Genomic DNA, 26,755 nt, shown 5'->3' on the forward strand with positions numbered 1-26,755 from the left:
AACATCATCAGAATAGCAACATTATGAGTGATATATTTTTTCTGTAATTTTACTGTTTACCTTTAAACTGAAAGAAAATCCAAGGCTGTCATAGTTCAGACTGGCTGAAATAGAAAACGCATCTGCAGCCTTACTCCACCACAGAACTGCATTTAGTTCCGCATAAGAGCTTTGTAATGCTTTGATATCTTCCTTCAGTGAGTCCCTCCTCCCCTCTGAAATTTGTAACATACAAAAAGAAAGGCATCTCATTATCAGCAAGAATTAGTAGCAGGGGATCAGTTATCTGAAGTTGGGTGGCCTGCATGACCAATAAAAGGATGTGTTACCATAAAAATCGTTCTCTTTTTGGAGCGTTATAAATTAAACCAACAATAAAAGCAGAAAATTCACAAACTGTAACTTTCTAATTTGAAGTGTAATGTCAATTTACATATGTATAAAAGGCTCCTTGCCATATAACATAGCAGTGGATAGTGGGATAAAATGTCATGCTGGAAGCAAGCGTTTTACATCACTGCAATATGTGGTTAAAAATAGCAAACGTGGAGGATATTACTGCCCTTGCCTTATGCAAATTACAACCGTTGTTCACATCAGAAAGAAGTTGTTTGATATTTTCAGGAGCAAGCAGATTTTTCCATAGAAACAGGATGCTTTCAAAGCTTGTCATGGATGGAGTAGCATTTAAGACTACTGACAATGTGAGGAATGTCTCGCATACGTGAGTGACCACTGATGACAAGTGATGTGTGATGTTTCATCAAGGCTTGAAAGTAAACTTGGTTGCAAGGCCATGAAGCCGTGAATTGTGTGGAAAGAACTTTTTCAACGGCACATCAGCTTTGCTGCACTGTAAGAACAATACTCAGCAGAATAAGAAACAAAGTTTGCAGATGTTGCAGGTATAAAAAACAGTCCAGGCATTTTCTTCCACTTGTGCATCTTAAGAAAATGATGATGATCCTAACGGATTCATTCTCTTTTTCCACATATGTATATTTGTAATAAAAGAGTGGTAACATATTGTACCTTTTAAAATATAAAAGATTTACTAAACCCACCACTCCTCCTCAAAATCTCCACAATGACAGTAACTGTGGTACTACTGACTGAATGTCCATTTAAGAGGAATTCTGATAGAAATGAATCTCATAGATGAACAGTCCAAGGTGTCTCTGAGTTACTGTTAATCAGTACTGTTAATCAGGAGAGATTATTTGAATTAATAGATATGTATTTCAGTTTGCACAGCAGATGAGAAATGGGAGTTCCGTGGCTGTTTTAATTTGTAATTCTTATTTTACACACTAGATGATGCTATCACACTGGCTATTGCTCTTCAGATCCCTGACCTCTGTGGTTAAATAATGGATTTCAAATTTAATCTGTGTAATATATTAGCTCATAAGCTTATTTAGGAGGCTCATAAATAGATCTCTTTAATCTCAGTGGATTCAGCCCTCTTCTGTGAAGCTTTAAATGATCTGTGAACACATTGAGAGTAATTATTTTACATTTTTCACTGACAGAAAGGCAGCAGGGGCATGCCTTTATGCTCTCTGCAAATATGGAACTCGTTTGAGACTGCATGCACTGGCAGTATGTGAGGGATTTTTAATTAAGAGAACAAGATGCTTAGGAAGATCATTTAAAACCTCCAGGGCTGCACCTGTAAGTGCTGGGAGTTCTGGAGTGGAACTATGAAGAGTGGGTGTAACACGGGACATCATGTAGGAGCTCCAAACAGGTGGAGGATTATTTTGGGCTTGCTGGGTTTTCGGACTGGTAGTTCTGAACAAGGGGAAGTGAACACTTTCAATGACCAGGGCGTTGGTGGTGATAGAGTGGAGCTAACGGGAGACATCGAGAGAGAGAGAGAGAGAGAGAGAGAGAGAGGAGGAAGGAGGGAGGGAGAGAGGAGAAAGGAGAGAGGAGAGAGAGAGGTAGCAGATACTTGGTAACGCATCACAGCAGGACAGGCAATCGAATCTAAAGGCGCTCAGCCAGCGACGGACACGGACGAGGAAGGTAGGACAATATGATAATGACATGATCATCTTGCTATGAGTTGATTGTCAGGAAGCAGTGTTAGAGGGGCGACTGCGGCAGAGAGCAGCTTTTCACATCAATGAGAATGTTTTTCACTGTAGTGTAACATGTTCTACTCACTGTAGACGAGTTGTGCGTAATTCAACACTTTACAGTCACGAATAGTTCTCTTACTTTGGCATATGGCTAAGCGGTGTCTTTTGAATTTGCGCACCAAAGAGTTGTACAAGTAGTTGAAAGACAAACGAATAAGTATTTTAATGAGTTGTCAGTTGAATGGGATGTGCGGGCAGATAATGGACACCATAGTAATGCATTCCTCTTCGTTCAAGTTATGTTGTTTTTGGTAATGGTGCACTCCAACTGTTGCAGTTGGTTTTGCACGGGTTATTTTATCGGAGTAATTAAGCCGTCAGTAAATGTGAGGCAGCGTGCATGCCTGCAGAGGTGTCAGGTGCACGGTGTTATCTCAGGTAGCCCGGGCGACTCCCGAAGTGGCGGCTGGGAAGCGCCTCGGTGCACACTTATTTATTCATGTGTCACATGAACGCAGCGCAACGCCAGGTTAAAGGGGAACACCACTCAGTTTGAGAATCTAACTATTAAACCTGCGGCCTGGGTCAGTATATTATTTTTTCCCCATTACATATGTATTCTTGTAACTGTAGATACAGCCGTACAAGTCGCTAAATATTTTAGTTAATGGGGCTTTAGTCCTCTTTTAGAAATACCTTCATAGACCGCGGATGCAACAATGTAGAATAATGCAATGCAGATGTTTGTTTGTTTTTTCGTTTTATCCCCTGCTCTCAGCGCCCAAAACTTTCAGCCAGTTATAGTTTTTTTTTTTTTGTGTGCATGTGCTCAAATTGAATTTTGAATCGATTTATTATAAGCACCATATCTCAAGTCTGAATGACATTATGTGGATTGTAATGCCTGTAATGTTTTTCCAAGGCCAATGTATTGCATCTGGAGCAATTCTGATCGATATTCGCAAAAAACTTTAAAGTTGATCAAATCTTTAATATGCAAATTAACATTAAATACTCATAATCGTGTAATTGAAAATCAGATATTGTATTCATACTTAATTACCTTAAATATGTTTAACAGTAGTATACTATAATATATGACACTGTCGTCAGGAAGCAAAGGAGTAATTATCAGAGTTGGACCAGCGATTATAAATTAGTCATCTTCAAGCAGAAATTCACTATTTATTTATTTTTTGGCCCAGACAAGGGGCTGAAAATATGTTTCGCTCACCCTGTTGGATACAATGATGTCTTTGTACCAAATCAGAGTTAAATTATATAAAAGTTGTGAGCCAGCCTGACTGTCTCTGAAGATATGCTGTCTCAGCTTCTGCTGGAATATGGTGGAAACTTTGGCCCAGGTAACCCTGGTTGTAGGTTTATTCTTATATAATGTGTTCTAAAGTACTGACACACACACACACGCACGCACGCACGCATGCATGCATGCACACGCACACACACACACACACACACACACACACACACACACACAACATGCCTATGACAGTTTCCCTTTCTGAGTTTCTGTCACTCTCCCTGAATTCATTCAGAATATAAGAAGGAAGAAAAAAAACAGTTAACTGGAGAGTCCATATCTGACGGACACCTTGACTGACAGGCTCAAATGAAACTCAGTATGAGGGATCGAGGAATGAATTGCAGATACGGTGACTCTTCGGGACTATCCTATGAGGACACAGACAGAGAGCAGAGCAAGGATAATGGCAAGGAAGGACGACATAAAATTGAAGAATGGTAAACTTGCAGATAAGGGAATGCAGAGTATTGGAAAGTGGTGGATATTAGAATTAAGCATTACATTTTTCCCTAGTGGTGTTGATATAGATTTTGTAATTGTGAGTGGAAGTATTTAGAGGGATTTGGCATTGATTTCCAGGTGAACATGCATGTGGATAGTCTATATACCTGCTCTTGAGTAACTGATGGGTGATTGCACATGAATGTGATTTAATTTTGTATTTATTTTTTTGTTCCTTACTTGCTTATATTTAGGATATCAGCATCATTTGTTTATGGCACACTAGGTCTGCAGTTGACAGGAATTGATTTTTATTACATTTGTATTTATACAGCAGTGTATTTATGCTGACAGAATAATTCACTCTTGTGGTTTAATTACAGTGCTCTGTATATGACAGCTTTAGACAAAGCTCACCTTAAATGTCGGTTTTCTGCCTTTTCTCTGCTGCTTTTGGTCTCTACACAACATCCCTGGTACTTGCAATTATGATCATCTTACACTTCCCACTTTTCCCATTTCTTCTCTCTTCTCTCTACTGGTCCAGCTGTGTGTGGTCATTAAATCAGCCAAGGCAGTCGGGCAGAACTGAAAAAAACAGGTTTGAGAGGAGGGGAGGGCTAAGGAGATGATTTTTCTCAGCCAACTGTATTACAGATAAACCTTCAGTTCCCACATGCTGCTGTCCTTATGGATGTGAAAACATGCTTTTCTGACTTCAGTGGGGTAAAATGAATCTGATCACTGACATTACCTTTTTTGAGGACAATTGTTTGAACAGTTGGTTGTAAACACAACCATCCACATTAATCTCGTGTTAGTCTATTGCTCCTAGTCCCTGTATTAATTTATTATTAACTGTGAAACCATTCTGAAGCAATTTGAAACAGAAATTTCCCACAGGAAAGAATGTAGGCCTTTCAAATCCCACAGTTAAAACATTTATATCTAAGCTAGTAGCATTTACCAGATTGTGTCATATTCTCCCCTGAAAAAAAAACATGCCATGTAAAACAAACAAAACAGCAATTTAATGGCAGCTTTGTTGTGTGACAAATCCTTGTTGTTGGTATTTACGCATGGGCTGCTGCCTTGAAGTGTAGCTGAAACAGCACGGAGCGAGGGAGAGACAGGACGGGACCAGAGACAATGAGGGTGAAGTGAGAGGAGAGGCAGGGCTGAATGAGGATAGGGTTAGGGTTAAGGATGGGTTAAGGGATGTTAAGATGCAAAGGTCATCTGTGCCAGAGAGGAGCTACTAAATGGTTTGTTTTGATCTTTCAACCGGGATGGAAACAGTCAGCTGTTGGCGGGATGGAATGACTGAACTCTAACAAAGAAAGAGACAAAAGGAGATGAATGAGTCTCTACAGGCTATCGGCTGCCCTCTGACACAGCTGTCTGTGTTTATGTTGTCTGATATACACACAGGCCTCTGCTGGGACAGCTTTGCAGAGCTCATTGCAGCAAGTAACGGCCAAGTGAAAAAGAAAGTCAGGCTAAAGAAATGGGCATTTTTAGACTGACAGCAAAATTTGGGGAAGAGGCAATCACATTATGGAGGCTTTGAATTTGTTTACCGGCATAACGTTTTAGTTAGTGTAGAGCTGAGGCAAATAAACATTGAGATAAATAGCGTGCTGATGCTGTGATTACAGAATAAATCAAGGGAAACTCATTAACAACACATCTAATTGTCTTAAAAATAGTTCTAGTCTCTGCGTATTGAAACAGGTGAAGCCGAAAAAATTGTGATTCAGTAGAATAAAAGTCGAGTGGAGGACGAGAGGGACATGGCAGCGTATTGATCTGTGCTGCTTCTATCAGTGGATGGATGTGAGGGGAAAAGTCATGAAGTGTATCATTATGTTCTCACCACAATTTGTCCACAAACACACTAAAAGCCTGAAATCAGAGAGCTAAGATTGTTATGTCAGTCTGCACTCAGGCAGAAAGGAGGTGGCAGCAGCACGTATGGTATCTTGCTTCCTGCACACCTTTGTCACACATTACTTTGGTTTTTTTTAGATTTGTATCTTGTGAGACAATTGGCTTCACAGAAGTCTGCAATGACTTGTGTCTGTACATCGTTTATATTTAGTATTCATTTGATTAGGGCTGCAATGATTAATAACTTAAATGTAAATTATTAACTCAATCTGCAACTTTTTAGATTATCGATTAAGTGGTCTGAGTAATTGTTCAAAGAAAAACAGGTTAAAATTCTCTGATTTAAGCTTTTTAATTTTGAATATTTTCTGAGCCAAATACCTTTTTTATTGTTGTCAAAACAAGACATTTGAGGACGTCATCTTGGGCTTTGTGAAGCAATAATTCATTATTATCGCTTATCGTCTCTCCATATAATTCTCAAGCCTGAAATTGAGATTTCATGTCCCACAATTCTAATGAGATAATAACTCATTGAGAATTAGAACTTTTTATTTTAAATCTCTGGAGTTTAAACTCATAATGATGAACAGAACTTTGGGTTTCATTGTGTTATAGTGTAATTCAGTGAATATTGCAAAGTGCTGAATTGATATTACAACAATTCAGTAATAAGTGCCACATTAATCTTGTTCATGTGGCTCTTTTGTTTCATTTGTATATGCAGATTAAGAGAACATTGACATTGCTCAAATTACTTGACTGAAACAACAGAATCTTGTGATTTTATAGGCTTTATTGCCCATCATTAAAGTGCTGAATGTTTGAATAGGAATTTATCAGTTTCATCCATGTTGTTTCTCTTTCACCATGTCACATGAGTGCTATGCACTGACACTGCAGTAGAGTACAGTTGACATGTCTACAAGATGAAGTGTTATCAACATGTAACCTCCATCACTGCACCATCAGTCTTTCATCAGGTTTTAATGCTCCTACTGCAGACACAGCTCCTCATCATTCACTTGACAAATGCAGTGCACATTCTCACCCAGTTGTGTCTCAGTGTGCGGCGCATGAGGGGGCTTCTCCTCCACTATTTACTCCAAGTGAACACTAATCAACCCCCACCCCTCCCCTCAGGCCGCGTGTCACTCTCACACACACATCATGTTGCTGGTCAGCACAGGACGGAGTGTGTATGAGTTGTGCCTGCTCAAGCGTTTTGTGACAGGGTGCTCTAATGCGGCGCCTTGCAGCGCTCCCATCCTGTTCCTGGTAATTACCATCTCCCTAGGTCCTGTGTAAGCTTCCCCGCGTCTTTCCCACAGTGTTTAGTTTTACTGTCAGTCCATACATAATCAAAGAGGCTACAGGCATAGTCTCCAGTGGAAGAATACTTTTGTCTTGGCATGTGTCCTACAGTTGCCTGTCTTGTGTTTGCCTGGCAGGGAGTTAGTGATCTTTTATTGAGTTAAGTCAAGTCAATTTTATTTATATAGCCCATTATCACAGATTTCCCTCATAGGGCTTTACTCTCTATCTTTAGACCCATGTTTCAGATAAGGAAACAACAGGGGAGGGATGTCTCTCTCAGGGTGGGGAGGCATAGAGTAGTTGTTGTGTGTCCAGAATAGTCCAGCTGCATTCTGAAGAAGCAGTGATTTAGTGATTTTGGGCACATTTTCAAAAACGTAGGTAAAGATGAGGACAGCTTAGGTGGTTCTACCTCTGGAAAGCTGAGGTTTGGTCTAGAGCCTGACCGAGAGCAGTTTCGGGATATCGGGAAGTAAAAAACCCTGATACCAGTGTAACATTAAGTGGCTTCAAGAAAAAGTATGTACATTCAATCGTTGATCAGTACAGATCAATACAGGAGGGTTGATAAAGGTCAGAGGCACGAATCAACAGACACTGTGCAGACACTGTGTTGAGACGGCATGTGAGCATAACAAATACCATTCTGTACCCATACAATAAGTTGAACCTGAGAAAATTGTATGGTCCAAGGCCAATGCCAGTTGTACATAGCAGGATGTTGTTATAATGTGTATCAACAATGTGAGATAACTTAGGTACGAACACTGTGACACTACTGTGAGTTATCACAAGTTCTTCTGAGCTGTGAAGAACTCAACTAGCCCTGTAAATCGGCACACAACAGTAGACACACATGTAATCTGTATGTACTGTCTAGAGCTTGAATTCAGCTCTGTATGCTACTGCTGTAATATGTTTTGTCAAAGGTCATAACAAAAGAAGTTGAAAAAAAAGAAAAGAAAATGTAAAATGCAAATGACAAGAAAAGATCAGGATGAAGATTTTATCCTGTGGGTAATGGGGGCGGGACTTGATAAGCTTTGGCTTCTCCCGCTTTTCCCTTTCGGCCATGTGTATTGTATTATTTGAACAATGATGAAATGTGATGTTTATGAATTGACATGCCCGAAATAAACAACATAAATAAAAAAAATGAATAAATAAATATTGCCCGATAGACATGCATTTTTCATACACTTGATCCTTTGAATGTGGTAATCAAACACTTGTGACAAAGATATGTAATGAAGGCAAAATATTTTCATGTCAAAAATGACATCAGCGTACTGAAAGAGAAAACTTCTCTTGAAATTGAATGATTATAAATTATTGTATTATAAATTATTGTTTGTCTGCACTGTGTAATTTAAAACCAAAAAGTTTTCATATTAACTGATATCAACAATATATATATATGAACATCAGCAGCAGTAATGACACATGACCCAACCAAAGTGAACAGTTTACTCAGCCTTAGTGTGCCAGGCCACTTGATTGTCATTTCTCCTCAGGAAGCACTACACTCCCAGTGCTATCCTGTTTAAATTGCAATCTTGTCATGTGAGTGAGGTTTGCTGAGTAAGGCTTTCAGAGAGTCATGTCATGTTTGAGATGAAGAGATCAGGAGGGCGGGAAGGAAGACATTACTCAGCTCATCAGAGCACTGCCATCCCTCCCTTCTCCCTGACGAGGCCAAATGTCCGCTAATCTGTCTGTGATCACTGTGCTAATGAGTGATGGCTTTTTCATGAGGACAGGGCTGGCAGAAATCTGCCATCGATTTGCTGTGATAATCCAGATCTGGCCGCCGACTGAGGCCCAACACTCCCTCCGAGAAGGGTGCCTTTGAGGTTAAAGCGAGTCAGACACAATTGCCATGTAATCAATAATATCGAGTGCAGTAAGCCAGGAGATACAGCCATGTGGGCAGGCAGGCCTCTCTGGAGAGAGCACAGCAGGTCCAGATATTACTCTTCACTTTACACTGCCTTAATCACACATTACTGTCAGATACGGTATAGGACAACAACTCATTAAATAGACCTGGATCTCAGCCACCCTAAGCTTTGCCCAGTGGGAGCTTCATGTGTTCCTAATAGTCATTCTAGGCCTTAGAATAGACTGCCTTTAATTCAGGATTCAGGGCAGGATCTCAGGCATATTGGCAAGTATTACAGGTGTAAACATTGGACTTGATTTAATCGACTCAAAATAGTTTCGGCTTTCAAAAGCCTGCTGCATAACTGTGAGAAACTGATGATTCATGAATACCTGGTGAATAATAACTCTTCTAACAATAACAAAAAACCTCGAGAGCAGGCAAAGGATATCCTGATTTTTCAAAGAGAAATACTCTCAATCATAAGATACACATTTGATTACTCTTTGGGTACAGGGAAACGGTCGTCTTGGACCCACACACACCATGACAACACAACAAGCCCACAGAAGACATATATTTGTTCTGTTGACATTTTACATCAGGACACAGGAGAGACAATTATCTGCCAAAGAAAAAGAATTGGAAATGACTACGGAAGACATAAAATTGGACAAGCCGAGTTGCGTGGTAATTCAAAAAGGAAGAGACATTAGTCAATGTAGATTAAACCAAGAAGAGAAAATAGAAAGAGAGAGGACTAAAAACAGTGAAGAAGTAAGGAAAATGGACAGAAAAAGGCTAGCGTGGAGAGAGTGAGAGACTGGTATGAGATATTGTGATGGGGTGGGGGTTGAGCAGAAGATGAGCAGTGACTCTGACAGAGTGACAGAGGGGGTGAAGAAAGTGAGGGATTGATAGATGGTGACAGTATATCTTGTGGAGTGGGACAGTGCTGCAGCGAAGCCGAGCTCGCATTGAGGACCACGTCTCTGCTTAGTCCTGTTCTCTGCAGTGTAATTGACCTGTGCGTAACTGACTTATTAGAGCACGTCATGCTGTCCTCTGCTAAATGTAAACCTAGAACATGCTTCTGCACTAATCACTAACTCACCTCCTCATCAAAAGCCCCTGCTTACATACAATTTTGTTCATCTGCGCACAATGGCATTTCTCCACTATTCTTAAACAATCTAAATGTCAGAATTCTAACATGCTCTCACAGAGAAGTGCTCTAACACTGGGCAGAACCAAAATGCTGATATATGGTCTTCAGTGCTATAAAGGTTTGTTTACATCAGGGAAGTTTCTTAGTTCCTGTATTTTCTTTTATGGTCAACTGGAAAGTATGTATTTAATCTGCATGTCTTCAATTTTATGTTTCACTCTACCTTGAATATATGCCATCAGAAATGACATAGTAAGGGCCAGGGCCACAGTTTGCTTACCATTTGCCACCTTCCCGCACCTCTCCACCACATAGCTCCAGGCACAAAATTTAGGGGCGCACACCGTAAATCAATTATATTGACTATACAACATATAATCATTTCTTAATTATTATATTATATTAAAAATAATATATATATGTATATATGTATATATATATATATATATATATATATATATATATATATATTAGGGCTGTCAAACGATAAATTTTTTTAATCGCGATTAATCGCATTTTGTCCATAGTTAACTCGCGATTAATCGCAAATTAATCGCAATTTTTTTGGCACATTTTTTTCTGTTCCAAATGTACCTTGATGTATTTTTTAATGTTCTTAATACTTTTAACAACATAAGAAAGGGCAAAAATGCTTGCATTATGAACATTTTTTTGGGGGGGGGGGGAGCTCTTTGCATCTGCTCTGTGTTTGGCTTGCAAGTGATATTTGAGACTCAATGTACTTCGATGGTAAGTCATTTCATGTCGATAGTACATGCAGATAACTTTTGTCCTATCGACCGAACCATCTGGCAGTGTTTCGAAAGTAGTTTGCCGTTCATACCGTAAATGACCAAATAATATACGGGTTTCAATTATCCACAGGGTCCCTTTAAACGCCGGTGCAGATGTATATTTTGGTAAATAATAACCGCCGGTTATTTGTCGGGTCTAATTTTTTTTTTTTTTTTTTAAATTAAGGACTAAGAGGTGTCCACTGACACTGCACGTTTTTCTTCTTCGCCTTTTTCACGCAGTGTGCTGCTTTCTGTCAGTCAGTATCACACTGATGATCGTCATGGCTCCGGTGCAGCAAAACAATAAAAAGTACCACTTGAAATTCAAACTTTCTGTTAAAATATGCAGAGGAAAACTCGGGAGAAGCAGCCGCTAGATGTTTCTCTGTCGACCAGAAGAGAGTGAGAGAAACGGAGCTTGAGCGTCTGTCCGAGGAGGACAGCAACAGGGCCAGGCTGCCTGCTGGAGGGAGGAAGAAGGCTAGCGAGGAGACTGAGATAAACATGCGGGGATGAGTTATCAGCAAACGGGCACGCCACGAGAGAGTGTCCTGCAGAATGATCAGGACGATGGAGAAACAAATGTCCGCCACCGTGAGTGACAGCAGAGATGAGGAGTTTGCAGCGAGTGCTGGTTGGCTGAATCGTTTCCTCCGCCGCAACAACTTCACTTACAGAGAATTCACCGAGAAGCTGGAGAAGTTTGTAATGTTTTCATCCAGGATTATTGTGAGGAAGGAATTAAACGCCTGTCCCAAATTGCCTTTTGGTCTGTTAAGTGATTGAAACAACTAAACCCCCCGGCTATTATTTGGTATTTTACGGTAAGTCCTTTCTCAATTTCCTCACTTTTCAGTCCACCGTGTTTTTCCCGAACCGCCAACCCTGCTGCATCTTCTTCTGATTCCCTTTCTGCCATCCTCTGGATCAAGACTACAGGTGCCACTGACGGCCGTAAATCTTTCAATGCGCGTTTTGTTTTTTTGTTTTTTTTTATACCGAGCGTTAATCGCGCGTTAAAAAAATTAACGGCGTTAAGAGGATGTTGCGTTAACGCGTTATTAACGCGTTATTAACGCGTTAACTTTGACAGCCCTAATATATATATATATATATACACACTCACACGTATATGTGTATGTGTCATATGATATAATATAATAATTAAAAGGGTAAAGGGTAGTTCTTTCATGGCAATGAAAAAGGTTGTGTTATACTTAAATATTAATTCTGCCTCCTCATCACAGTGATTAACAGCCTCTTGCCTTCTCAACGCAACTTACAGTGGAGTTGCATTCAGGTCAGGGCATATTGTATGCCTTAGACTAGCACTGTGTTTGACCAGTGTGTTATGTTTTAACTGTGTAGTACCAGCATTACCTGTTAATTTAGTGTTCCCCACATGTTGAGGGTATCGACTGCAAAATTTGCAGTTCATGGAATCAGTCTCTCTGAGATGCCTTAACCAGTCAAATTCGCGCAAGCCATTCTTCATGAAAACAGTATTTTCTGCCCTTTTTCGCCACACTTGTGTCTTCAGACTCGGACTCATCCTCTGAGTTAGGATATGACTCTGGCACACTACTAGGCTTATCGGGGAGAAAATAAGCGTCAAGAGTTTGTTTCGCCACTGTTCGCTGAAAGTTAAACCTTCTCTTTAACTGCTCTCAGAACACCTTCAGGACCCTCCCCCTTCACACATTAGCTACTTACAGTGTCATTCCCCATTCCCTCCCCTCTCACTAACATTGGCCTGCCGCCTGTATTTTCAAATTCCAGATTCTTTGATTTGCCCCTTCCACCTACCAGTGTAAAAAACAAAACAAAAAAAACACTGTCAGATTCACAGATTGACTGTGAAATTTTGTCCCACTGTCTCAAATTTTGGTCGCAAAATGGAGCCCTGTATTATAATGGTTCACTCGAATTATTCCTTTACTATACAGTGTGCAGTGTAGTAAGTAAATGTAGAGTAAATGTACTTAGTTATATTGCATCATTTCTCAAGTTTGCAGAGAGGTTCAGTTTGATTTGCAGAGATTCTGGCATATATTGCATCGGTGAGTTCTGCCACTGTACACTGAGACAGTGGAGTTAAACAACAAAGTCTCTTTTCAGTAACAATGTCCGGTTCACCCAAGATAATCCACCCGCTGTGGACAGATTTATAACCTTTATACAAATAGTATAGAGTAATGTGTAATGAGAGTAATGTGCAGTCTTTCTGGAAAGCTATGTTGTCTGAATTTTTCAAAAATCAATTTTCAATCACAAATTATTTTCAGTTTACTGAGATTAGGTTGGTGTGGTGGCAGGAAACTCAGCAGATGATATCTAAAAACCTAGACAAAATAAACAACAAACTTTATTTGTGCTAGTGAAAAAAGGAGAACGAGAGAAAGACAAGACACACAATAGATTAACTTGCCACCATTGAAATTGTGTACAATAAACAGTACAAAGGAAACATTAACCACATTAAACACAACATATTATCCGTTATCTTTACGTTTTTAATCTGCGCAGAGCAAGGTCCTCAGCAGCTGCTTACTTTGCCTCCGAAAGGCTATGACAGCAACCTAGAGTGATACGCACTAGAGGATAGAGCTAGATAGGTAGGTCAGTGTAAAGTACAGTTCATCCGTAACTTTGTGTGGATGCTTTCTTACTGAGAATGTTTAATATTGAATCTTCCTGCATCCTGGTGAGACTAGATCCGGATGCTGCTGCAGGATGACTGCTTGTATTTTCCATGGCTGCCTCAGCTCTCTCAAACCCAGCATGTCTGTCTCAACCAGTATCCATCACTCATATTCACCCATTCGTCATCTCAGAAATGTCCTTTAGCATTTGGAGGAGGAATTACTGAAGAGGCTGAATAAGGGGCGTGGGCAGAGAAAAAGGACCATTTGTGTGGCTGGGAACAACAATCATATATACATCAACAACTATCCTATGTTTTACACTAGAACAGGGAGAAGAAAAACCCAGTGACGGTGCAGTATTTTTAATACCTCCTTCAATTTAAAAATCAGATTACAGCAGTTCTTTCACAAGATTTTAACTATGTCATTTTATATTTTTAATGAGTTTGAGGGACAAAAAATCGTAAGAGCATGGTCTGCCTCTTATTGCAAAAGGAGATAGCACATAGAAATGATACAGAGATGACATATTTTTCTATTAAATGTGTTTTCAGTCAGCAAATGGGACAAAAAGATACTCAACATGTGTTTTTTTCAGTGTGGAGTGCTGGGAATGGGCTTTATTGATTGTCCTCATCCAGACTGATCAACCCTAAGCAAGCATCAATGAGAAAGACAGGAAAAACTCAGATTTTGCCCTCAGGTTTTGCTGTGTTGTAGTTATTGGGTTTGATAAACTGTGTTTGTCAGTACATGAGTGTACCTAAAGTGCTCCAGGGTGTCCAAGTCAAGCTATCTCAGGTGTGTTTATGATACAAACAGTAGGAAGGGATGGATGTGACATTTTGTCCTGGAAAGGACAAATTGTGCAAATGTGTAATCTGTTCAGGCTGTCTGAGACTCCCACTGAGTTGAGATAATACCCTTTACGAGAGGACCACAACTGTATCAGAGAGGACAACGAGGGAGGAAAGGGTATGAGGGGGAAGACAAGGTTTTTGGGGCACAGCAAGAGAGAAAAAATGAATGTTTATGGGTGAAGAAGGAAGGGAAAAAGGAAATGAGAGGTGATGGAGTAAAAAAAGTAGCAGACATAGCCTTGCAGGTTGCATTGTTACAGAAAGGGAAATGCAATAATGCTGAGAAAACAAGAATCCAAATGAAAACAAATGTGCCTGTTCATACTGACACACATGCACAGCTATTATTAGCACACACACACACACACACACACACACACACACACACACACACGCATATATATTATATACACAATAAGCAATGACAGCCTATTCTTTACCTTCTGTCTCTTTCTCACTCACCTGTAAATTTTAACTGCTTTGTCTAAATTCAATCCATTCCATATTGCATATCTCTAACAGCAGCACAGTGACAGGACAGCGAGCAGCAACACAACGCAGCATCTGTATTGTATTTTATTGCTCCTCACACCAGTTTCTGTAGTTTATTTTAGCTTTTTTTTTACCAAGCAGATACCTGAAGGACAAGCGGTGCCGCTCCTTTTACTGTGAGCCCAAACACAGTGGGCTTTGGGGAGATGGGGAATTTAGAAAGATAACCCTTCAAAATTAAATTGTCACTGAGTTTGCCGACCAGTGAGGCCTTGTTGCGACAAGTGATGACAGTGTAAAGAGAAGGAACAAATGGTAGGGAGGGAAAGAGCAGCAGACAAGGGGAGAGAGGGAGAAGGAGCGATGAAGGTGAGGGCTATTGCATATCCTGAGTTGCCTCCAGACAGGGGGCTTCATGCAACCAATACAATGTTTCCAAAATGTGTGCTTGGAGAAAGTTTGTCAGAATCTCTGAGTCAAAAGTATTTGTACAGCAATTTACAGCTGATTTACTGCTCTACTTCCAACAACATCTGACCATATATACGCTCTATGCGACCCACGCTAACTTTAATTATTTATCAATTTTGACTCAAGAAAGGTCCAGTGAAGCTATGCCATGCCCTGTAGGCAATCTGAGGGGATATGCCATCTCTCTTGTTCTGACCAAAATGCTCTCCATCACCTTGTAGCAGGGAGAGTGCAGGGGCCAAGCTGTTGTTAAGTTGGTGCGATTGTTTAGTAGTCTCGTCTAGTTGTTGACCAGGGGAAAATATGGACGGAAAACTAAGTTGACTGAACTATGATCTATGTAGGGACATTAAGCAACAAGACTTTACTGATATTATTTAGCTGACGCATTTGCTGCTTTTGTGAGTTGCTTTCCCTGTCATGTTAATGATTGAAGGTGGATTAAGTGTAAACCTGATTTATTTCTGCCAAAAAAGTTTGAGAACAACTGATTTAGTCTGCCTCACTCACTGATCTTTTATCAGACTGAAGTTGTGCAAGGTAAAATCTATGGCGCTGTCCATGGTGCTGAAGTAGCAGATGGATTTGTATTTGTGCCTAGTCCCCACCAATCTATATCTGTAATATTCTCTAAACTATATATTATGAATACTCAATTACATGCATCATCATATTTTAGACTACTCATATGTACTCTATGGAGTAGTGTGAACTTCATGGTGAAAATGCAGGACACCCTGCAGGAACATCCTTTGGGACGTGTCACGAATCACTGACTGGTCAAACCAATCTTGAAATTGCAATTAATGATGCTGTTTCAGTTTTTCTTTTTCTTTTTTATCAGACAATTAATGCTGCAACTTCTTAATTATGGCTATTTAACAATGTGTGTAAATGAGCTGTTGCTGTGAATTTGCCCTTCATCAACATCACACACACACAGACACACGCACACACACCCACACACACACACACACAGAAACACCTACTCGACATTTGTGCAGCAAATGTTTTTTTTCTGTCCTCCAGTTGTAGTGCTCACATCTCCTGCTCACTTACACAATCATAACTGAAAATAAAGGAGCTGAAATGTCTTTGGACATTATGTGGCTTGACTGAAACTGCAATGTGGATTATCAGCTAACCAAACTGAAAATGACTGAACAGTATTCTGTGTTTGTGTGTGCTCCTCCAGGTGCAGGTGATGTCGAGGAGTGTGGGTTTAGGCAGCAGGATGACATTTACCAAGCTCCTCCTTCCCTTCCTGTTTCTCCACTCTTTCTGTGAAGGTGGGTCCTCTTCATTTAATTAATGAGTAAATCTGTAAAAATTAGACTTATTTTATGATTGTGAGGGGAGGCTTTTATTTTTCATCATAATGCAGTGACCCCAAATTCCTGGTGCTGTGCTTATATTTAATTTAATGTAGTGTAGCTTCTCGCTGGCAAAAAGTAAAGGACAGTGGTTTTATTCTGCAGCTATTTTTGTGAATATGTGCAGTTGTGTGAATGTGAAGCTGAATAATTGAAAAGGAGTATGTTCACTCAATGTTTCCTGTATAAAGGAATGATGGTTTAAAAATACCATGGTGCCATCAACATTTAACAAAAAATCTACCGTTGTAGGACAAATACAGGATTATGAATAAATATGTTTTGGTCCTTATCTGTGACTTAGTGAAGAATTGATGACAAGATTTCAATTTCAGGAGTTTTAAAGAAACTCTCCCTCTTCCTTGTCAATTCTTCATTAGCTGCCTGAAAGAACTGTCTGACACTTACTTTCCACACATGAGACATTCCTTTTACCTTTTCTTGACTCATGGAGCCTTTTCTTGTCAGCTCCAACCATGTTCTATTTATTTTTTCACATTTTATCACTGTCATTACTTCACTCCTGCTCTCTTTTTTCTGTCCCCTCCTCCTTGCATAATGTCTTGCAATATTGTTCAGCTTAAGAACTACTTTAAAATAGTTCCCTCCTTGCTGAGTGTGTGTCTGTGAGGACAGAGAGAGACAGAGAGAGAGAGAGAGAGAGAGAGAAATGGTCAGAGAGATCTTCCATGTTGTGGAAAGTCACGTTAACTGTCTCACGGTGACAGGCAGGAGACACCTCCAATCACACACAGCGCTGAAGCAGCAAGGAAAGTTATTAAGCGAATGCCACAACCTCTTTCCATCAAGCACAATGAGTTTGTCAAGGCCTTTTTTATGTCTCTGAAGGACCTTGTGTTTGCTTTGTCTTCCCCTCACTACCTCCCTCTTCCTTGCCTTCTCTAACTAACCCATTAGCATACTGACCCTCCAATCCTCTTGAGCATTACCCCCCCGATCCAGCAAATTGGATTGATGATCATTGCTGTGATTATTTTGTGGCTGTAATCAATCTGCATTCAGCTATCCAAGCCTGACGCAGTGCCTCATAGTAATTAAGCCACAGGTGTAGACGGGAGCTTGTTAACCCTCCTCCACACCACCCCCTATCCTGTGAAGCACGCTCCATGTTCTTGGCACCCACTAAGAGCCACGCTGGCAAGCCAGAGATAAGCATCTTCTTCTGCACAGGCGGGCACATGACTGAACATAGAGCTCCCACTTTCAAAGCACTGAATCACTCTATCAAGCGCTCTCGCTTCAAACAAGTTGGCTTCCCCTTCTCTCGCTTCAATGTTTCTATGGTCTGCCGCCCAGCTCAGTTGATCAAAGACCATCAGCTTTGTTCCCTGATCTTCTCAACAAAACAGCTTGTTTCACATTGCCTTTTGACACCACACAGCCCTGCCCAAACACAGCAGACTATTAACCCTTAAACATGCCCTCAAAAGTGTGGCACTGTAATGGATCACATTCCGTCCTATACAGAGATATCAATATGAGGTAAATGCAATTTTGGTCTGAATATACTATGCACATAATGTTATGGTTGAAAACACACTCACACTCCAAACGTGTGCAGGATATTCAATATGTTAAAAATTGTGTTTATCCCTTTTTATCACAGCATTTAGATTTAAAGATTTCCACCATATACATTTTTAGTCTGATGGCTATACAGTGTTATAAATTAACCATGGTGTTTTCATACGGACCCCGGAGGCATGAATGACTCTACCTACGGACAGACCATGTTATGTGATTCATAAAAACATGAAAATAATGACCAAAACTGACAGCAGCACAATTCTCTGTGTGTAATTGATGTTCTCATCTTACACTGTATTCTATTGACTGCTAAGTACTTTTGAAAGTGGATAACTGCAAAACCTTTTTAAACCAATAAGGAGATATAAATAAGATATGATTTGTACTGTTCTTTAGATAAATTTGACCTAAATTTACCTGCACGAGGGAAGGGTTGTTGCTCAAGGTCACGTTTATGCATTTCTCCCTCTGCTGAGTGATTGATGTGCTTCAGAGATGTGTCTGACATAGACTCAGTAAATCAGCATACAGCAGTAAGCAGATATGAACATGCAAACATCTAAAATGGGTAGACATATAGTAGGGATGAGAGAAACACTCACAAGATATGAGAACAGTAATAGAAACTGGTCTTCGAACTGGCCTTCAAGTATAAGACTGCTGCATGAAAACAATAATGCTGTGTAAAACTATGTTGCAGTGAATGGTAGAAGTGTGAATTTTCACTGGCCTCGCAATGTAATTCAAATTCAGCTTTAAACGATTTGAATACAAAACAGTTCTCGATGCATCGTGCTGCATCTCAGTGTATGGCATCCTCAATGATCTATATTACTGCACGTTGTTACTTTTTCATCAATTGAATTCCCTTTTCATTCAGAACGCCCCTCCAAAAATCAAACTACAGCAGTCTAAAAAAATAAAAGCTGCATCTCAGTACATAAACATTACAAAAACAAAACATTTATTCATCTGCAGTGCCTTTCACATTGATGTAATCTTCAATATTGTTTTTACATGGCAGCTTTAAGATAATGCATTTATTGACTCTCCTGCACACACCTCTCTCAGAGTAGGATGGTTAAGTTGACAGCACCTCCCCAGATCTTGGCTGATTAGCTGGGCTTGCTGTTTATGGCTGCAGATGTTGAAAAAGGCTAACATGATCAGTAATTATTGTTCATGGTTCATAAGGTTTGACATGTGCCCCGAAATGTCGATTTAAAAAAAAATACTCGTTGGGTTTTTATTATCACTCACAAATAATCTCTGCCTCCCTCCTACATAAGTAAGGTTGGCCTAATGTCCACCCACAATTCAACGCATGGGAGCAACCGCGCAACTTAAGCTGCAGATTCTCCATTATATTTTGTCTCTGCATCAATGCAGAATCATTCACGTCTGTATCACAATGCATCTTATAATCGAGAAATTTCCACACCTGTAGTGAGTGATGAAGAACTGAGTAAACTTTTAAAAGAGGGCAGTAATTTAAAGGGACAGTTCACCTCAAAAACCATGACTTGATGGAAAGTGATATATAGTGGCAGGCAGTCTTATTCTTTTTAAAGATTTTTTCCAGGCATAGACACCTTTACTATTGACAGTCGACAGATGGAAATGGGGGAGAGAGACGGTGTGCCATGCAGCAAAGGTCCTCCGGCCAGGATTTGAACAAGGGTCTGCTGCATATGTGGCATGCGCTCTAACCACTTCACTACCTGTGTGCCCAGGCTCTCTGATTCTTGATACGTTTGTCAATGGTTCCTCCCACTTGGTCCAGTCTTACATTTAACATTAAGGCTTCTAATCCAGCAGATTAAAGAGAAAGTTAGGACGGGTTTGATACAGAACATTCAGATGCTTCTTAACCTAAGATTTAGTCAGTTTCCTAAGACAAAGTCGGAGCCATTGACCCATTTTACATTACAATGCCTGTATTACATTCAGAGGTACACAGGCTGAACTATATACACACCAGTTTGCACATCTGAGAATAGCGGAATTAAAGGATTGCCTGTGCTGCCAAGAGATCAATGGCACCAAGCCGGGAAAATGTACCAAGATAGGTATTCTTAAAAATTAATGTTTGCTCAGTTTATATTAGCTACTCTGAGCAAGACTTGTCTAGCCAAATAGAGGATCTCTTGGTCAGATCTACAAATAGTGATATTTGTGAAGCTGTGCAGTACATTCTGGGTTGGAGTTGAAGGACTGAAAATAACAGGTTGATGTTTCTTTTTATGAACCTCTGTCATTACTTAAGTGTTGATGTGTTTTTCCTGTGAAAACAGCTGTGGTTACCTCTAAATGTCAGCAAACGTTTCCAGATGTCATACTCTGTCTGCCACTGAATGCATCTGCTCCATTACTCACACAATGCCATACACTGAATATATTTGTCCCCAGCCACTTATACATTCTCACACACTCTATATTTGCCACGGCCCCCGTTTTGGATGGAGGGGCCATGCTTTGTTTGTAAAACGATTTGAAAGCAGTCTTTGAATTAAACAGTGGAACAAGGGTGTGTGCACTGGCATCAGCTTCACCAATTAGATGCTCCATGTTTCAGTTCAAGTGTTCATTGCAGTGATGTTTGTTGCCCTTCTTGAAGATCTCTTTACAAATGCTGATGTAGAAAACAGTAAAAAGGTGTCAGCGACCTGCCATAACCAAAGAGCTACATTTATACACGTTTTCAGGCTAGTAGAACTCCAAGAAGTAAGTAGGCTAGTAATAAGTAATCTGTCACACTTTACTGTACCTCACATCAATTTTACAGAATTGACAATATGGTGATTATACATATAATATTTGCTATTAATCACTTGAGCAACAAAATCAAACACTAATTAGAGCCTGACTGATATATTGGTTAGCCGATATAGGCCTATCACAGATATATCGGTATCTGCAATTAAGTTGTTCGATATGCTTCCATATGAAAACTTTGGTTTAAGACATTACAATGCAGAAGGGTAGTTCAAATTGTTTTAATATAGATGGAGTTCTTTCACTTAAGACAAAAGGACTTCGTCAAAATGTTAAATCTCCAGCCTCTGTTACACGTCTTTGTCAAAAGTGTATGATAGCCACATATGAGGCATAATTTTGGAAAATGTGTGTATATCAGCCAAAATATAGATTATTTTTTTTTAACTATCTAATGTTTGTACTGGCATCGGTTAGCTCAAACGCTTGCCTCAATAGATGATTTGGGGCAGAATTTAAATGACCATTCTTTCTCCTGTCATTATCACAGGCTCCAACCAGCCACCTCGCTTCCTGAACTACTTCTTCTCCACCTACCTTCTCATCTATGAAGATATGCCCGTTGGTGAGTCTCTGTGGAGTGCCTGCTTGTTGTATTCTGATGTATCACTGTGATGTTGTGCATTGCTTTGCCAACTTGTTTACTGCATAGAAATGGTGTGTCCTGTCGTGGAAATTCTCCTTCGAGTAGAGAGTGCTAAATCTCCGAAGAATTTCAGATCTCAGCGTATGAATCAGATGTCATTTAATACACGCAGCGTGGAGAGGAGGCAAAAGCATTCTCTGACAAACTCTAAATTGTTACCCCTTAAGTACAGAACAGAGAGGAGGTTACCTTCCTTTACAAACAGTCATAAAACATCTTCTTTACAGATAAAGGACTCTTTGATATTTTGATGTGTCCTGTCTTCCCAGGACAGTGACCCTTTGATCTAACAGAGGGGACAGTAAATGTCATCTTATCTAAAGATTGTATACATTCCAATGTGGGGATGTGCCCCCTCCTGTGGCTCATGTGACACCTCAGGCAGTGTGACAATCTCTCTCTCTCCTTCCTGTCCTTACAATACATTTGATAAACCAAAGGAATTCTATGTAAATTTCTCACATTCCTCCCTTTTGACACAAAAGTGTCAACACAACATTTTGAGAAATTACATTGAAAGTTTTCAAATAGGAAAAGAAAAGTTTTTAAAACGCTACAAAATGTTTACAGCTATCAGTTTCTACTGTGAATAACATAAACAAAAACAAAATACAAACACACAAACAAATTCATTCAAACCATTAGTATTAAAGAACAGAATTATATCAACTCATCATTTGAATCATATGGGTTTCCTGGAGCCCATTCCATCCAAGAGTTCATCAGCATCAAAAACCCAGGGCTTCCACTCATTTTCTTTCTCAAAACAGTTCGCTTCTTCTCCTGATCACTTGCTCTGTGTCAAGTTTTAGTTTTATGTCCTTTCAGGATTGTTTGATCCTGCATCGGTTCTTCTGTGTCTTCTTCTGCTCTTGCAACCAGTCCATTTTTACCCTTCTGTAAGAGATGGGGTGTCTGAGTATCAATATGGATGATTTTAGTGTGTTTGATGACTGCAGGTGAATCAGTTGGTGGTTTTAAATTTTTTCTCCGTTGAAAAACAGGATAGGATAATGGCCATTGTGTTGACCAAAAACAAGGATGAGAACCACAGTCATACTCGTCCAATGGCGTCCTCTCTCAGCACTCTGCAGGTTAGGTCGTTGTCCTTCCTTCAGTGGCATGGCTCGGAAAAGGCTTGCACTACGATCCATGTATGCAGGTGTCCCTCTCAGCTATCCGGACAGCAGTGGGCAGGTGTGGTCCTGTCCACCGTGGTTGACTCCAGTGCTTCCTCCTCAGGTTCTTTTATCACTGTCCAGTCTCCAGGCTGGTTATTGTGGAGTTTGCACCATAGTAGGCTCCAGAAGGACTGCTTTCACCTATGGAAAATTATCTTCAAAGAACATGGTTAAATGCACAACACTATCTTAAAACTATCAGCATCCAATTTGGTGAGGGTTAACCTATTTGAGGAAACGGGGTGTTAATTATTTTCAAAGGACAGCCAGTGATTATCTCGTAAGGAGACAGTCTAGTCATCTTATGTGACATATCTGTTTCTGCTATCAATTTAGTCAATTTTGTTTTTAAGGTCTGGTTAGCGTGTTCCACTGCACCTCCACTAGCTAACACAATGTGATTTTTAGATTATGTGCAGGTTTTTTGAGATGTTTTTTGAATAAAAAATGATTTACTTGTATTTATTTATTTTCTTACTCATTATTATTATTATTATTATTAATCATTTGTAAATGTGATTCATTATTAATTGCTTATTTCTTATTCACTTATTTATTAATTTATTTATTTAGGGGAGAAATCTACAGGCAATTATTTTCCTCAGCAATTATTTAGCGATTTAGATCACTGTTACATATTTACGTGGAAATCATTCAATCTCTTTTGAAAAAATGTTTTCACAATAATGTAATAATATTTATACCTACTACATGGAGTGAGTTGAATAAAATCCATAATTTAATGCTCAAAAAAGATCTTAATGTTTTGGATGGGCTGACAGAGGCTTCGCCTCTATCGACATTTTAAGTTTCACAAATCACACCATTTTTAAAAAACAAAGTTTTTAGCAAAAAAGTAGAAAATCCAGGCGTATGCCATAATCTATTTACAATATTCTACATCCTCCCTTTTGATACATGGTCAAGACCATGTGTCAAACTTTGCAATGAAGGAAGTATGGCGTTTGGCCGTACTGGGAGGCCATTTACATCAACCCAGAGTTCAGATGGGAGTTCAATAAACTTTTTCCTACTTCCATAGAATTTTTACTACATCATCAGCTCCTGTTTGAAGCAGATAGACTTTATTAAAAGACAGATAAAAGCATTTGTAGAGTGGGGTATACAGGTGAAAAAGTAGCAGGAAGTCATGCTTGCCTGTGGTCATTAAAACTGTACCACTCCTTGCCTTGATGATTGGACTCATATGGTTATTTATAGAACAGACAAACAAATGTTAATTACTTATTCTCATTTTTATTTATAAACGCTAACCATTTCATTGTATATTGTATATATGCTCAGATTGTCTACTTTATTACCATACTATTTTATTGTATATTTTATCTCATTTCATTTTATAGTGTATTTTACTGTTTTATTTACCCATTATCTTAGCACTTGTTTCCACTCATGCTGTATTTATATTTTACTTTACACGGAGTATCTGAAAACAACAACTTTTATTTATTTATTTATTTATTTATTAATTTATTTAATTTTATTTTTTAAATACAGTATTCTGATTTAGATTCTGATGAGCTGTCTTAGCAGCTTCATTTCCCAGTGACACTGGGTCATTAGCACTTGTATGAGCTTTATATTTGCATAGGTAGAAGTAATGCAGACAAAAAGTTAATGATTTTGACTTCTAGGAGCATTAGATGTTCCTGTAGAAGTAAGAAATTTTGATTTCCTATAATGTGTGAAATCATGACATATTAAATGCATACTGAGAGTCAGTATGTACAGTGATATTATTCCCGGTCCTAAAAATGGAAAAGAAAAAACAGCTGCCAGAGCAGACAGGTTATTTAGAATATGAGTACGTTCAAACTATATCATAGTTAGTACATATTTCATATGACACACAAGGGGATCCATCTGTAGGATTTCTCACAGCAGAATCATCTACAAAGAAAACAGAGTTAAAGTTAATGAGGGAAAGTGTCAAAAGAGAGCATCTGTTGGTTTTGACACCGTGGCGACCACTCTCAGACAGGGGTATGATTCTCCATCTTGAGCTGTCAGGACCAAAATTTATGGGTTAAAAGACAGAACTTTTTTAGAAAGTTACGTGAGTCATTGTCAGCAACACATTTTGCTAGTGTAGCAGTTTAGCTGGGTTAAGGTGGGCAGATTTTCCTGTAAACGAAAAACTTGACAGCATGTGGGACATGTACATTAAAGATGGCACATAGCAAAAATATCAATTGTGGCCAGCACTGCTTCAGTAGCAGCTGCTACAGCCTTGTGGTATGCAACCCATATCTCACTCTGTTGTGGACATTCTTTTTGAATAGTATCCCACAGGTCGTTTGTCACCATGTGACTGAGTTAGAATTTTCAGTCATAAACTCATTACATACAAAACAAAAACTTAAATTGTGGGAGTGTCTGGTAGCTATAGGCAAGGGGAACTCGAAAAAGCTTGTTTTAAGTCAGTAAAAGCTTTCTCTGCGTCAGGAGTCCAAGTCAAAAAGTCAGTCATGGCCAAATGTCTACCCCCATATGTGATTATATAGGGGTTGGGAGATCTCCACAATTTTATCAAATCCATGGACAACAATAGCCTGCTAAATTCAATAAGGCAATTATTTTATTTTATTTTAATTCGCAGATTTTTTATTATTATTATTTTTATTTATTTTTTAAAACATCCAAGATTGAGGATGTAATCGGTACCCAATTTATGATCTTCCGGAGTAAAATAACGCATTTCATTTTAAAGAGAATTTGCAACGTTTCCTTTAAAAATTTAGGATCGTTCTCTGCCAGAAAACTAAAATGGAAACACTGTCTCAGTTTGACAATGCTCCTGCATAGGAAAACATATGCACAAACATTGTCAACTACTGAACAAGTGTATTAACACACAATGGCCGCTAATGATAAGTTTCAGCTCTACTGCAATCCAAAGTGAAAATTGGAGAAGAAGACCCTATGGCATCTGCATCCAAGTATAACATTTTACCATTGATAGTGAAAGCAACCCAGAACTGTGAGTCAGGATGAACAGGAATGCTAGAATATGCATTTATTAAATCAATAACTGAAAAACCCAATCTGATAGAATGTTTAACATTAGTGTTAGAAAACATCTGCTGGATGCTGACCAGCTTCATTTATGACCCAAAGGTGTTTTAATGATCTCCACCCCCCATTTGTTTTCCTTTCAGGCAAGATGGGGGAGGTACATGGTAAGATTTAGGAAGTCAACAATGGCACCTTAATTTATGGTAGGCTGAATGACAAAATACTGACTTCAACAGCTTTAGGGAATTTTGCATCTTTTATCCCCAGAAATTTAACTTGCTTACAGCCTCAAGCTATTAATAGTGTTAGAAGCAATTTTTTTAGTCTTTATCAGTCAATCAGTGTTTCTGTGTGTGTGTGTGTGCGTGTGTGTGTGTGTGTGTGTGTGTCATAAGTACTTGTGTCTAATTTTGCTCATGTCTACGTGCTTGTTCAAATGCTCTGACCTTCCTCCACTGTCTCCTCTGGTTGTGTCCTGGTGGATGAACAGACACCTTCATGTGGTGCATGTGGCCAGGATTCTTCTGGATCTTGCCTTTCTTTCCGATTAAACTCAGGGTTCCCATCTCCTTCCCTCTGTATCATCAGTCTTTGATGGATGTGGATTCAGTCTTCGTCTCCTCTTGCTTTTTGTTATTAGACTGTAATCTCTTGTCCAGGATTCTGTGGCAGACCAAAAACTCCAGTCTTTGTCAAGTGCCTCCTCTGCAACCTCCTTCATTTCATTCAGTTGGTATGGCCTGTATACAAACACTTCTGGATCTCAATGACAGTCTGCATTCCTGGTTGCTTTGGCATGGAGTTAGGGAACATCATCCCCTC

The 26,755-nt window shown here is 39.4% G+C and overlaps 1 protein-coding gene across 1 annotated transcript in view; it reads left to right on the forward strand.

The window, feature by feature from the left end:
* The first annotated feature begins 1,542 nt into the window (after positions 1-1,542).
* Positions 1,543-26,755, forward strand: part of cdh23 (cadherin-related 23) — a 187,034-nt gene continuing 161,821 nt past the window's right edge. The window contains 3 exon segments of the mRNA XM_030442554.1: positions 1,543-2,031; positions 16,570-16,663; positions 21,561-21,635. Coding sequence (XP_030298414.1) covers positions 16,579-16,663; positions 21,561-21,635 — 160 coding nt within the window. The 5' untranslated portion in view covers positions 1,543-2,031; positions 16,570-16,578.

This window comes from Sparus aurata, chromosome 15, assembly GCF_900880675.1.
Source record: "Sparus aurata chromosome 15, fSpaAur1.1, whole genome shotgun sequence".
NCBI lineage: Eukaryota > Metazoa > Chordata > Actinopteri > Spariformes > Sparidae > Sparus > Sparus aurata.